At 57.6% G+C, this 15,076-nt stretch overlaps 1 protein-coding gene across 1 annotated transcript in view; it reads left to right on the plus strand.

Annotated features, from left to right (window-relative positions):
* Positions 1 to 1,891: 1,891 nt before the first annotated feature.
* The window catches only part of LOC135885348 (zinc finger protein 250-like), a 339,433-nt gene continuing 326,248 nt past the window's right edge, over positions 1,892 to 15,076 (plus strand). Inside the window, exons 1-3 of the mRNA XM_065413020.1 lie at positions 1,892 to 2,074; positions 2,870 to 2,937; positions 3,915 to 4,131. Coding sequence (XP_065269092.1) covers positions 1,892 to 2,074; positions 2,870 to 2,937; positions 3,915 to 4,131 — 468 coding nt within the window. The remainder of the gene's footprint in view (positions 2,075 to 2,869; positions 2,938 to 3,914; positions 4,132 to 15,076) is intronic.

Below are 15,076 nucleotides of genomic sequence, written 5' to 3' on the forward strand. Positions count from 1 at the left end.
TGGGGCATGGGGGGAGCTGCTGGGAAGTGGGTCCCTGATGCTTTGGGGCAACTCCCAGGAAGGATGAGACCGTGAAGGGCCCCATCTGTCATGGAGCCATAGGGCTGAGCGTCTCTGGGAGGGGCAGTGTGAGGATCTGTCTGCCCTGGGGCCCTGGGGCTCAGGGGTCTGTGGGAGGGGCAGCGTGAGGATCTGTCTGCCATGGGGCCATGGGGCTGAGGGGTCTGTGGGAGGGGCAGTGTGGGGATCTCTCTGCCATGGGGCCCTGGGGCTGAGGGGTCTGTGTGATGGGCAGTGTGGGGATCTCTCTGCCATGGGGCCCTGGGACTGAGGGGTCTGTGAGAGGGGCAGTGTGGGGATCTCTCTGCCTTTTGGTGCTTACATGGGATGGGGAAACATTAAATCTTCTCTCCCCATCCCTTCACACCCCTGTCCTTCCTCTTCCCCCCTCCCCAGCAAGAGTCACCCTCTGCCTTTGTCTCTCTGACGCAGAGACCCCCCCACGGACCAGTCAGAGAAGAAGGACCTTGCTCCTGAGGAAAAGGCAGAGGAGGATGAAGATCCGGCCACAGAAGGAGAGGAAGAGGAGGAAGACCTAGAGACAGAGGAGGAGGAGAAGCAGGAAGAGGAAGTCCTGACCACAGAAAAAGAGGAGGAGGTGGAGGACCTAGCCATAAAAGAGGAGGAGGAGGAAGACCTGGACACAGTGGAGAAGGAGGAGGAGGAGAACCTGTCTGCAGAAGAGGAAGAAGAGGAGGAGGAGGAGGCGGAGAACCTGTCTGCAGAAGAGGAAGAAGAGGAGGAGGAGGAGGCGGAGAACCTGTCTGCAGAAGAGGAAGAAGAGGAGGAGAACGTGTCTGCAGAAGAGGAAGAAGAGGAGGAGGAGGAGGAGAACGTGTCTGCAGAAGAGGAAGAAGAGGAGGAGGAGGAGGAGAACGTGTCTGCAGAGGAGGAGGAGAACTTGTCAGCAGAAGAGGAGGAGGAGGAGCTCTCCATAGAAGAGGAAGAGGACTTGACCACAGAGAAGGAGGAGGAAGAAGAAGGTAAAGGAAGAGGAAGAGAAGGACGTGGCCCTGGTGGAGGAACACTTGATCATGGAGCAAAAGGAAGAAGAGAAGGACCTGGCCATGGAGCAGGAAGAGGAGGAAGAGGAGCACCTGCCTATGGAGGAAGAGGAGGAGGACCTGGCCATGGGAGTGGAGCACTTGGCCATGGAGCAGGTGGAAGAGGAGGAGGACCTGGCTACAGAGGAGGAAGAGGAGGACCTGGCCATGGAGAAGGCCCAGGCCACAGAGGAGGACAAGGAGGACCTGGACCAGGAGGAGGAGAAGGAAGAGGACCCGCTAATGGAAGAGGATGAGGATGTGGCCATGCAGGAGAAGGAAGAGGAGGTACTGGCTACGGAGGAAAAAGAAGTGGAAGAGGATTAGGACTTGGCCACGGAGAAGGAGCAGGAGGAAGAGGACCTGGCCACAGAGGAGAAGGAGAGGCGGAAGAGGAGGCAGAGGACCTGGCTATAGACTAGGAGGACCCAGGAATGGAGGAGGACGAGGATGTGGCGATGCAGGGGGAAGAAGAGAAGGAGGTGGACCTGGCCATGGAGGAGGAGGAGCAAGAGGACCTGGCCAGAGAGGAAAACGAGAAGGAGGAAAAGGAGGAGGAGAACCTGGCCACGGAGAAGGAGAGGGAGGACCTGGCCATAGAGGAGGAAGTGGAGGAGGGGGGCGACCTGGCCAGAGAGGACAAGAAGGAGGAAAAGGACGAGGAGAAGGAGCAGAAGGAAGAGGACCTGGCCACAGAGGAGAAGGAGGAGGATGTGGCCATGCAGGGGGAAGAAGAAGAGGCAGAAGAGGAGGTAGAGGACCTGGCTATAGACTAGGAGGACCCAGGAATGGAGGAGGAGGAGAATGTGCTCATGCAGGGGGAGGAAGAAGAGGAGGGGGAGGACCTGGCCATAGGAATGGAGCACGTGGTCATGGACAAGAAAGCGGAAGAGGATGACTTGGATGAGGAGGAGGAGGGCAAGGCCAAGTCCTCCTCCACCTCCATGGCCAGGTCCCCCTTGCCCAGATGCGTAAATAGGGCAGTAATGAGTAGGAGCAGGGAGGGGATCTCACCTCTCTCTATAGCATTGGTGAGAGAGATAATGGAATAGTGACAGCCAGTTCTGGTGTCCGTGTTTTAAAGGATGGTGTTAAATTGGAGAGGGTGCAGAAAAGAGTCACACAAATGATCTGAGAGCTGGAGAAAATGACCTACAGTGAGAGACTCAGCTGTAGGTGGGTGAAATTTAATGGCTTGGAACATTCAGGAGGTCAGATGAGATGATCCAATGGTGCCTTCTGGCCTTAAGCTCTATGAAACTCTATGAAGCATCACCTCCCCCCACCCCTCCACCCCCCGCTCCGATGTGCTTCACCGCACAGAAGGGTGGCCGGACAGCCTGGAATGGCCCTGCTCCAAAGCGGCCCTGGTGGAGAAGACAGCGGTGAGTGAGAGACGGCTGTGGGGACCTGGCTGGAGGGCAGGAGACCTCAGACAAGGAGGGGGCTCCCCTGGGCAGGGCACTGGAGGGGACAGCAGAGAGCAGGGATTCCTGGGGCTGAGGTCTGGGCACCGCCAAGAGGAAATTCTGGCCGTAAGCGCTGCGGGCAGGTGGGGAATCGTGGGACTGGAGGGTAAGCTGAGGCTGGGGGTAGAAAGGTAAGGGGCAGCTGTGAGAGGCTGGGTGTGGGCCAAGTTGGAAGGGAAGGAAGGAATCGGGAGGACAGGGCCCAGCTGTGTTGCCAGAGGATCCTGCTGGCTGTGTCTGGGAAGTGCCCAGGGGTCAGTGGGGCCTGAATCTGACCTTCTCCTTTGGGTCTTACAGGAACTAACTGAGGAGCTACCCCAGGACTCTGGGCCCAGCTCTGTCCTCTCCAGCTCCATGGACCGCACGTGAAACCTCCCGTACCAGAAGCTCCCGCCCGGCTCCCCCAGCTCCGGTGCTGCTCAGACCCAGAGACACTGCCTCTTCCATGGCCAAGTTCTCCTCCACCTCCTGCACAGCCTGCAGTGATGGGTAAGGGAACCCATGGCCACACAGAGACCCCATGGGCACGGGTGGGGATTGAATCTGGGCCCTTCACCACCACGGGCACAAGCCCTGTCAGGCTCTCCATTCCCACTGCCAGACTCTTGCCCGCGGTGACAATGAAGAAGCAGAACTCCTGCCAGAGAACCCCCGGGCTGGACATTCGGGTGTCACTGGGACGTCTCTGGGAGCCATTTCCAGAGTGTTCTGGTGGGGTCATTTTCCTTCTCGAACCCAGGGTGTCTCTGCTCCCAGAATCTCAGGCAGGGAGGCCACCCTGCAGAATATGACCCCGCAGTTTGGCGATGGGCTGCAGGAGTCACCACGTAGGTGTGCAGCAGCCGTAGCGCCTGCATTGACCATGGGCCAAAACCTGCAGCCCTGACAGCCCAGGACACCCCACCGATGGCAATGGGAGTGTAGCCTGGGTAACTAGCTGCTGGGCCAGGGCATATAGAGAGAGGACACAGAGATGCAGCAAACCAATGGCCAGAGAAGTGAAGGATGTAAGGGAAAGAGAAGAGCTAGGACATCTGGGAAGCTGCTGCAGTCAAGGGATCCCAGCCGGAAGAGAGAAGATGGGTGGGTTAGACACACAAAGTCCTGCATCTTGGTAGGGGTTAGACTAGATGAACCTTGCCGGGGCGGTGAGTTATATGGGCCCGTGGTGCCCGGGCTCCAGCAAATTCAGGGCCTGGGGGGTCTGGCTCCACCAATGTTCAGGGCAGGGTTTCTCCCCCAGCCCGACCTGCCACCCCCACGCACCTCCCCCAGAACGTCCCCCAGCCCGGCTTGCCGCCCCCACACGCCTCCCCCGAGCATCTCTGCCTGCCCCCTGCAGCTCCGCGCTGCGCTCCCTGGCCGGCCGCTGCCACTGTGGGCTACAAAGGAGCGATGCCGGGGGCAGGCTGAGGTGGCTGCTGCGCCTGTGGAGGGAGGAGGCGCATGGCAGCCTTCCCTCCTCCCCCCCCACCCGGCAGGTGACTCTGAGTCGAATCCGAGGGAGCTGGGGGCTTATCCTGGCAGGACCTCCTGAGCAGCAGCCTGGCGGGGCTTGGGTGAGTGTCTTGTCCCTGGGGGGATCCTCCCCTCTGGCCCAGCACCCCAGCCCCAAGGCAGGCTGCCTGCTGCACCCCAAACTCCTCATCCCTGGCCCAGCCCCACACCCTGCACCCCCTCCTGCACCCCAACCCCCTGTCCCAGCCCAGAGCCTGCACCCAGCACCCAAACCCCTCTCACACCCAGCCCCCAAACCCCCTCCCACACCTCCTCCCACACCCCAACCCCCTGTCCCAGCCCAGAGTCTGCACCCAGCACCCAAACCCCCTCTCACACCCAGCACCCCAAACCCCCTCCTGACCCCCCTCCTGCACCCCAACCCCCTGTCCCAGCCCAGAGCCTGCACCCAGCACCGAAACCCCCTCCTGCACCTCCTCCTGCACCCCAACCCTCTGTCCCAGCCCAGAGCCTGCACGCAGTACCCAAACCCCCTCCTGCATCCCCTCCTGCACCCCAACCCCCTGTCCCAGCCCAGAGCCTGCACCCAGCACCCAAACCCCCTCTCACACCCAGCCCCCAAACTGCCTCCTGCACCCCCTCCTGCACCCCAACCCTCTGTCCCAGCCCAGAGCCTACACCCAGCACCCAAACCCTCTCTCACACTCAGCCCCCAAACCCCCTCCTATACCCCAACCCCATGCTCCAGCCCAGAGCCTGCACCCAGCACCCAAACTCCCTCCCAGAGCCTACACCCCAAACCCCCTCCTGCACCCAACCCCCTCCCTGAACCTTGCAGTCCCTTCTAACCCAATGGGTCTGTAATTCTTTGATTCTAGCATCTGTCACCTAAAAAGAAGGGCTGACGCGTATGGATTTCCTCCGCATCCTCTGCACTGAAGACAGAAGTTTCTCCACAATGGCCTGGTCTTCCTGGACTGCTCCTTTAGCACCTCGATCGCCTAGTGGCTTTGCTGACTGTTTGGCAGACTTCCTGCATCCCATGTACTTAACCAATACTTTGCTGTTAGTTGTTGTGCCTTAGCTAGTTGCTCTTCACATTCTTTTTTGGCCTTATTATACTTTTCATTTGACTTGCCAGAGTTTATGCTTCTTTGTATTTTTCTCACTAGGATTTGACTTCCAAAGTGCCTCTTTTACTCGGCTGTTTAGCCGTGGAGGCATTTTTTTTATCCTCGCACTGGTTTGTTTTTTATTTGCGGGATACATGTAGTGTGAGCCTCTAGCATGGTGTTTTTAAACAGTCTCCGTGCGCTTTGCTGGCATTTCACCCTGGCGTGTTGCTTTTAATTTCCATTTAACGAGCCCCCTCACGTCTGTGCAGTTCCCCTTTCTGAGTTGAATGCTCCTGCGGTGGGTTTCTTTGGCAGTTCCCCCTCCAGGGCTGTGCCATGTAATTCCATCAGGGCTGCGATTCCTGAGAGCCTCCAGTGTGGAGGCTGCACGGTGAGAGCTCACACCGTGCACTGTCCTAAGCAGAGAACGTCTCCAAGGGCCGGCGCTGCGGTACCGCTCCTCGCCAACGCCGCCCGGCTCCGCTGCATGTGCCCTGTCAGCCAGCAGGGGTTTGTGCTCGATTGTCACAAAAGGGGGATAAAAGGACTCTCCTGATCTGTGTGAGGGGGACCGTTACCAGCATTCAGCCAGTATTCACAGAGGTGCTGGGCGTCATCTGGCCCCTCGGCAGCTCGGGGCACAGGGCAGAAAGTGAACTCACAGCCTGCGCTGATTCAATGTACTGCCCCCACTTTGCTCCCCTCCCCCACACGGCCTGTTCCCTTTCCCCTCCCTCGCCTGCCCCCTGCAACGGGGCCTGTTTGCAACAGCAGCAGGTGCGGGGCCAGGGGCAGGAGCAACATTGACCCACATATGTCACGGTGTTGGATAACCTCAGATGAAAGCACATGGCCCCATTACTCTCTGGGAGGGGCCGGCAGGGGTAGGTCGGTGGCAGCAGGGGGGGCACAGGGTCTCCTTCGCTCAGCTCAGGGCACTGTGCAGTTAACAGGACACTTGTTTTCCTTGGCGGCGACAGCGTCGTCTAGCCGTTCGTCCGTGACGCTCCCCAGTGCAGCAGGGCTCTACCCCTGCACCAGTGAACTACGCCAGGCCGCGCTGCAGGGATGGTGCGAGGAGGGGTGGGCCGGGCAGCTTCCCCTCAGCAATCAGCCCCACGGCCATCGAGATGCTCTTTTAAAGTCACTTTCCCAGTCAGGAAGCTGCAGAGGGGCCGGAGTGTGAGACAGAGCAGCCCACCTGCCCCCACAGGCCAGCCCATGCCATGCCGGCAGCTCAGTGCAGGGCACATTCCTGGTCACCGAGCTCAACGCCCATCGGCTCACCTGGATGGCGTGTCCCTCTGCCTAGGACAGCAGATCAGCCCCTTAGCACGGGGCTCTGGAGACTCTGCCCGTGAGAGGGCTCCCACAGGACAGAGAGCGGATCATGCTAGTGCAGGGACATCAGGTAGCGACCAGAGGGGAGCACGGAGATGAAATGTCCAACCGTCTCTGTGGTGGAAAGGGTCTCTGAGGCTCAGGGCAGGAGGCTACCAACCCTCAGGGACCCGCTCTGACTCCTGTGCTCACAGCCCTCCAGGGGCTAGTGCAGAGGGGACAGGGGCACAATCTGGGGGGGAGAGGGGTACACTAGTGATAAGGCACCTGCGAGGTCAGAGGTGCAGAGCACCCCCGCCATCCGGAGACCTGAACTGCCCTCCACACCAACCACATCACTCCTCCAAAATCCCAACCCGGCCTGGCCTCTCCCCGTTCCTCTCTGGGACACTCAGTGCTGGGCTAGAGCGCTGGCAGTCACTGTGCGAGGAGATCGTCTGCACACGGGGATCTCGCTCACAGTCCTCCCTCACCCTCAGGAGGGGACACAGCACAGACCCGCCGAACCCCATCACCCCTCGGAAGGGGGCTCAGGCCCAGCCAGATGTTCAACAAGGACAAGTGCAGAGTCCTGCACTTCGGACGGAAGAATCCCATGCACTGCTACAGGCTGGGGACCGACTGGCTAAGCGGCAGTTCTGCAGAAAGGGACCTGGGGATTACAGTGGATGAGAAGCTGGATACGAGTCAGCAGTGTGCCCTTGTTGCCAAGAAGATTAACGGCATATTGGGCTGCATTCGTAGGAGCATTGCCAGCAGATCGAGGGAAGTGATTATTCCCCTGTATTCGGCACCGGTGAGGCCATATCCGGAGTGTGCGTCTAAGTGGGTATTCACCCACGAAAGCTTATGCTCCAATACATCTGTTAGTCTATAAGGTGCCACAGGACTCTTCGTTGCTTTTTACAGATCCAGACTAACACGGCTACCCCTCTGATACTTGATCCGGAGTATTGTGTCCAGTTTTGGTCCCTCCAGTACAGAAAGGATGTGGACAATTGAAGAGATTCCAGCGGAGGGCAAGGAAAATGATCAGGGGTCTGGGGCACATGACGTATGAGGAGAGGCTGAGGGAACTGGGCTTATTTAGTCTGCAGAAGAGAAGAGTGAGGGGGGATTTGATAGCAGCTTTTGATAGCAGCATCTCCTGTATGTTCAGGAGTTCCACTGAATGGGGATGTGAAATGAATTTAAACATCAACATTTTTCCTGTTGAAATGTACAAACACCGAGCAAACCTGTCCATCAGCTGAAATCAGTTCTGGTCCTCTGAGGCTCTAGTTTGCTTTCATCGATTAAACAAAGATAAGTTTCAGAGGGGGAGCTGTGTTAGTCTGTTTCAGCAAAAACAACGAGGAGTCAGTCCTGTGGCACCTTAAAGACTAACAAATCTGACAAAGTGGGTTCCAGCCCATGAAAGCTTATGCCCAAATCAATGTGTTAGTCTTTAAGGTGCCACAGGACTCCTCCTTGTTCAAACAACGATAGAATATGAATGTACATTTGCAGGTCCTTGTTCTCCACAAGCGATGCTGTGCAGAAGAACAAGAACCACATCCAGTTGGGGCTCAGGAGTTAGCAGAGATCACCAGCACCTTGGCTCCTTCACAGTCAGCCAGCAGTAGCTGGGCCCCAGGACAAGCCACAAGAACCAGCCAGTGGCTCTGAGCAGGAAAATAGCCACCAAGAAGCTGGCTAGAGCTGCCGGGATCCCCAGAAAGGCCACCATGCCCATGTCCAGGAATAGTCCTAAGAAAGTGGTGGCTGCAGCAGGGACAAAAAAAGGCAGAGTAAAGCCCCACAAAGGTCACTGCTGCCAAACCCCAGAAGGTGGTCAAGAGCCCCCGGAAAGCAAGACAGGAGAGAGCAAGGCTAAAACCAAACCCAAAGCCAGGGCTAAGAACGTGGCCCTGAGAAAGAAGTGAAGCGATTTCCATGGGGATGACTCCTGTTCCCCAAATGTTCTTTTAAGACTGACCCTGGGCCTCCCAGAAAGAGCCAGATCCCACAGGACAAACAGCCTCATGGAGCGCAAAGTAAGGTGGTGGCAGTGAGGGGTGTGTGTGCGGAGGGTGTTTCTCTTACACAGGGGAAGTGTTGTGTTTTGTGAAGCACCTTCCAGATGAATGCGGCTCTGACAGGGGATCTGCCCATCGCTCCTACGTGAGTCTGTGATCTGCTTCTGCAGTCTGAGAGGGACACTCGCTATCTGAGGCATTGCTACGCAGCACATCTGTGATGAGGACAGGTTACAAACGCTGGGTTCAATGACAGATGAGGTCGGGGAGGTTCTGGAAGGGGAATGGCAGCACCACACAGGGTCATAATACTCAGACGGGCCTCACTTTCACTTCCCCTTTGTTTTCTATCACTCATTCCCTGACAGCCCCTCCACACACACACAGAGTCACAACCCTCTCCGTGTCCCACACACACTCCATTGGCTACAGTCTCTCTGTGACTCCCTGTAACGATGCGGTTCTGGCGGGACCCAACGGAGAGTGCCAATTCAGGACAAATCGCTTAAAACAGGGCACTTACAGCCCAAGGCTGGGGTTTTTCCACCTCTAAGGCAAACCAAACCAGCCAGACTAAGAGGACTTTGGTCTCACCCCACTGTCTAACCACAAGTCACACAAACAATTCCCTTAGACACTCCAGTTTCCCAGTATCACCGCCAGTGCCACTCATTATGGGGACAAATGGTTATGAAAACCAATACCCCAGTAAAAGAAAAAAGGTTCTCTCGATCGCAAAGGACCAAGCCCCAGACCCAGGTTAATAGACAAATCAGATCTTACCCACAAATCACGCTGTTGCCAATCCTTTAGAATCTAAAATCTAAAGGTTTATTCATAAAAGGAAAAAGATATAGATGAGAGCTAGAATTGGTTAAATCGAATCAATTACATACAGTAAAGGCAAAGTGCTTGGTTCAGGCTTGTAGCAGTGATGAAGTAAACTACAGGTTCAAAATCAAGTCTCTGGAATACATCCCCAGCTGGGATAGGTCATCAGTCCTTTGTTCAGAGCTTCAGTTCGTAGCAAAATTCCTCCAGAGGTAAGAAGCAGGATTGAAGACAAGATGGAGACGAGGCATCTGCCTTTTATAGTCTTTTCCAGGTGTAAGAACACCTCTTTGTTCTTACTGTGGAAAATTACAGCAAAATGGAGTCTGGAGTCACATGGGCCAGTCCCTGCATACTTTGCTGAGTTGCAAGGCGTATTTGCCTTCTCTCAATGGGTCAATTGTATAGCTGATGGTCCTTAATGGGCCATCCAGCAGCCTAGGCAGAGCTAACACAAACTTGTCTGGGGTGTCACCCAGAAGCATAGCATAAGTTTGAAATACAGACAGTATAGAGCCAATATTCATAACTTCAACTACAAAATTGATACACACATATAGACAGCATAATCATAACCAGCAATCCATAACCTTGTCTTAGACACCTCATTTGTCCCCCTTTATACAAGATTTGGTGCCACTATAGGACTTTGGTTGCAACCATGTTCTATACGGTCCCAGATTATATGAATAACGTCACACTCCCCCAGATGGGGGCTTGTCTCTGCATCACCTCATCAGGGAAGGAGAGAGGCTGAAGGAGGACAAAAGACAGGTGGGGCTAGACAGGAATGGAAGAGACACTTCCTCCTCCTCTTCTTAAGAGACACCTTAAGCTCACCCTTGAGAAGTTCTAGCCCTAGGTGGTTTAAACCAGTCACCTTCCCATTAACAGCTGGTGGCAGGAACCAGCTTGATCACTGAAGGCTGGCTACCTGTTCCTGCCTTCCTGAGGGACTAGAACATGGGTTTTGTGTGGTTCACTCAATCCCTCCCTCCTCCCAAATCCACCCTTGAGACAAGGAGGCCAGCGCTTCAATGTGTGCTCCAGGGGTTAGCACGCAGTACTTGTAGAGCAGTGCTGTGTGGAGGGATGCTGAGGTTGTGAGTTTAAGCTTTACCTGAAGCACTGTCTGTTTTCTTTAAGCAAATGGCGTCAGCCATTCATCTTGCCCTGTGGAAAATACAATTCCAGCTCAGAAGACACTGAGAAAGGGAGACATCCAGGTCAGCCCCCTTCACTTGTTACTTTGGCTATAGCAGTGGTTCTCAACCTATTTGCCATTGTGGGTGCATATGCAGCTCTCTGTGTGTTCCGTGGGCCACATCCACACAATATATCTACGACTTGTATGTCTCTGAGGATGTCACGTGGGCCGCACCTGTGCTGATTGGGCTGCAAGCGGCCCGTGGGCCCCAGGCTGAGAACCACAGTGTGCAGGGCATGTGATACTCTGCTGTCCACCAACCCTCTGTGTCACGATGGCTCCATCAGAGCCTAGAGCACGGCCCGTCCTGTGAGTCCTGACCCCCTGACCCCGCCTCAATCTATGTCTGGGGGAATTCTGCCCCACTGTGCACCTCAGTTCCCCGTAAGCTGCACGGCCGCAGCGTATTTAGCGCCACGCAGCCGCTCAGGGAACCCGCCCAGCCGGGACCTGCTGCGGCCGGGGGAGGGAGGCCCGACCCCAACCCCAACCTAGCCCTGGACCTGCTGCAGCTGCCCCCCTGACCCCCCTCCACCCCAGGCCCTGCCCACAATCCTCCCTTTCCCTCAAGTCCCCTCCCCGCCTCTTCCTGCCCCTGCTCCACCCCATCCCACCTCCTCCCTCAAACGCTCCCTGTCCCACTCCTCCTCCTCCTTCCTGGAGCTGTTCGCGGTGGGGGGGAGGCACTGGGAGGGAGGGGCAGGAGTTGGTCAGCGGGGCCACCAGCAAGTGAGAAGCTCTGGGGGCCAGGGGGAGCTTGGCTGTCTCGGTGTCTCTGAGTAGCACCGAGTAATTTTTCTCTGGGTGCTCCAGCCCTGCAGCATCCAAGGAGTAGGTGCCTATTGGGGTGACCCTCCCCAGACCCCAACTCAGCCCCAGACCTGCCACGGCAGGGAGAGGCACCTCTCTCTCCCCCAGCCCAGGGGCTGCTGTGGAGAGGGAGAGCTAATGTAGTGCCCATCTTTACAAAAGGGAAGAAGGAGGATCCGGGGAACTACAGGCCAGTCAGCCTCACCTCAGTCCCTGGAAAAATCATGGAGCAGGTTCTCAAGGAATCAATTCTGAAGCACGTACAGGAAAGAAAAGTGATCAGGAACAGTCCGCATGGATTCACCAAGGGTAAGTCATGCCTGACTAACCTAATTGCCTTCTATGATGAGATAACTGGCTCTGTGGATGAGGGGAAAGCAATGGACGTGTTATTCCTTGACTTTAGCAAAGCTTTTGATACGGTCTCCCACAGTATTCTTGCCAGCAAATTAAAGAAGTATGGGCTGGATGAATGGACTGTAAGGTGGATAGAAAGCTGGCTAGATTGTTGGGCTCAACGGGTAGTGATCAATGGCTCCATGTCTAGTTGGCAGCCGGTATCAAGTGGAGTGCCCCAAGGGTCAGTCCTGGGGCCGGTTTTGTTCAATATCTTCTGGAGGATGGCATGGATTGCACCCTCAGCAAGTTTGCAGATGACACTAAACTGGGAGGAGTGGTAGATACGCTGGAGGGTAGGGATAGGATACAGAGGGACCTAGACAAATTGGAGGATTGGGCCAAAAGAATGAGTCCAGCGGAGGGCAAGAAAAATGATTAGGGGGCTGGAGCACATGACTTATGAGGAGAGGCTGAGGGAACTGGGATTGTTTAGTCTGCAGAAGAGAAGAATGAGGGGGGATTTGATAGCTGCTTTCAACTACCTGAAAGGGGGTTGCAAAGAGGATGGATCTAGACTGTTCTCAGTGGTACCAGATGGCAGAACAAGGAGCAATGGTCTCAAGTTGCAGTGGGGGAGGTTTAGGCTGGATATTAGGAAAAACTTTTTCACTAGGAGGGGGATGAAGCACTGGAATGGGTTCTCTAGGGAAGTGGTGGAATATCCATCATTAGAAGTTTTTAAGGTCAGGCTTGACAAAGCCCTGGCTGGGATGATTTAGTTGGTGTTGGTCCTGCTTTGAGCAGGGGGTTAGACTAGATACCTCCTGAGGTCCCTTCCAACCCTGATATTCTATGATCGGGGGAGGTCCCGGACGATTGGAAAAAAGGCAAATATAATGCCCATATTTAAAAAAGGAAAGGAGGAGGATCCGGGGAACTACAGACCGGTCCGTCTCACCTCAGTCCCTGGCAAAATGATGGAGCAGGTCCTCAAGGAATCCATTTTGAAGCACTTGGAGGAGAGGAAGGCTGATCGGGAACAGTCAACATGGATTCACCAAGGGCAAGTCATGCCTGACCAACCTGATTGCCCCGCGACAACATCCCTGTCACCCTCATGTCCCATTGAACCAGCTAACGTCCCTGTTTGGGCTAAACTTTCTTTCGTCTAGGCGGTATTGACTGCCCAGAGGCACCAGCTCACCCCCTCTGGTGCCTGGGCCACATGCAGGGGAACAGCTATTGCTCTCGGTTACGCTGCAGCTCAAGGGGCAGAGGTCTGCGCCTGGTGGATCAAAGGGCCTTGGTCTGAGGATGAGTCGGGGGGGGGTGTCGGTTTGGCTCCCCAGGATGTTGAGAGCTGTACAAATATAGGAAATGACACAAAAAATGCGCAGCCGCCTTGTCTGTGCGTGATCCTGGGGGCAGGAGGACAAGGCCGCTGTCTCTGAGCAAGACCCAGCAGCACCAGGGGTCGGTGCCAGATGTGCAGTGGGCACAAACACGCCTGACACAGGCTGACTTGTGCAGCAATCCCTCTGCACTGCTCCTCCCTGGTCCAGCCAGCCCCAGACGAGCCTGTCCCAGAGACACGGGCTGTCCTGTCGCCCCAGTGCCCCGTGACCCCAGCCAGATCTGGAGCGGCTCCTCTCTCAGAGGACAGCCTGGCAGAGCTGGGTCACAACTGTGGCCTATGGAGGGTCCCTGGTTTTGAACACGTAACATCACACGAGGGGCTTCCCGAACTGTCTGGGCGATGCTGCTCCACACGCTCCCCAGGACATTAGGAACCAGGCGGTTGTTAGGGTTCAAACGCCCCTCACCAGGTGTGTTCGCAGGCGGAGGCTGTCAATGGGGGGCAGGGGGGCTGGCAATGGGGGGCAGGGGGGTGCAGGGAGAGGATGGCAATGGGGGGCGGGGGGGCAGGGATAGGATGACAATGGGGGGCAGGGGGGCAGGGAGAGGCTGGCAATGGGGGGCCAGGGGATGCAGGGAGAGACTGGCAATGGGGGGCGGGGGGTGCAGCCAGAGGCTGGCAATGGGGGGCAGGGAGAGGCTGGCAATGGGGGGCGGGGGGTGCAGCCAGAGGATGGCAAGGGGGGTGGGGGATGCAGGGAGAGGATGGCAATGGGGGGCGGGTGGGGTGCAGGGAGAGGCTGGCAATGGGGGAGTAAGGGGGGCAGGTAGAAGATGGCAATGAGGGGGTAAGGGGGGCAGGGAGAGGGTGGCAATGGGGAGGTAAGGGGGCAGGGAGAGGGTGGCAATTGGGGGTAGGGAGGCAGGGAGAGGGTGGCAATGGGGGGCGGGGGTGCAGCCAGAGGCTGGCAATGGGGGGCAGGGAGAGGCTGGCAATGGGGGGCAGGGAGAAGATGGCAATGTGGGGCGGGGGTGCAGGGCACTGTGGGTCACGCCCCTTCCCCTGCTCCCCCCCGGACGGAGATCTGGGCCCGGCCCCGCTGCCCGGGATGCTCCGTCTCCCGGCGATCCCGGGGCAGGCGCTGGCTGCAGCCCGGCCGGACGCACAGGAAGGGGGCGGGCTCGGGAGCGGTGGGGGGGAAGTGGGGCGGACAGCCCCAGAGATCGGACACGGGGTAACCCCTGGGGCCGGGGGGAGACCCCGGGGAAAGTGACTCCTCACAAGGGCGCCTGGGAGTGGCCCCGGCACAGCTGGGAGCCGGGGGGGTCCCCTGTGGGGCAGTGTTGGGGAGGGGGGAGCCGGAGTTGCGGGAGGGGGGAAGGTCAGTGGAGGGGGGGGGTTGAACTGTCTGTGCAGCCGGGAGATTGGGGGGGGAGATGCCGGGGGGCTGAGAGCCACTAACCGGAACTGTGAACACGTGTCTCTGCCAGCCCCCGCTCTGCCCTTCCCCGCTCTGGACTGGGGTAGGGGTGGGGGTGCTGGAGGGGGGAGGGAGTTTGGGTGCGGGATGGGGGAGGGGCGCAGGCCCCGGGAGGGAGTTTGGATGCAGGAGGGGGGAAGGGTGCAGGCTCTGGGAGGGAGTTTGGGTGAGGGGGTGGGCGTGCAGGCTCTGAGAGGAAATGAGGGTGTGGGAGGGGGTGCTGGGTGCAGGCTCGGCTGGGGCAGTGGTGGGGGTGCAGGAGGGGTGAGGGGTGCAGGTTCTGGGAGGGATTTTGGGTGCAGGAGGGGTGCAGGGTGCAGGCTCTGGAGGGGGGTTTGGGTGCAGGGGGTGAGGGGGCGGGCGTGCAGGCTCTGGAAGGAAATGGGGGTGTGGGAGGGGGTGTGGGGTGCCAGCTCTGGGATGGAGTGTGGGTGCTGGATGCAGGCTCTGGGCTGGGGCAGGGGTGGGGTGCAGGAGGGGTGAGAGGGTGCAAGCCCTGGGAGGGAGTTTGGGTTGGCGGGGAGGGAGTTTGGGGGCGGGAAGGGGTG

Source organism: Emys orbicularis, chromosome 11 (genome assembly GCF_028017835.1).
Source record: "Emys orbicularis isolate rEmyOrb1 chromosome 11, rEmyOrb1.hap1, whole genome shotgun sequence".
Classification (NCBI taxonomy): domain Eukaryota; kingdom Metazoa; phylum Chordata; order Testudines; family Emydidae; genus Emys; species Emys orbicularis.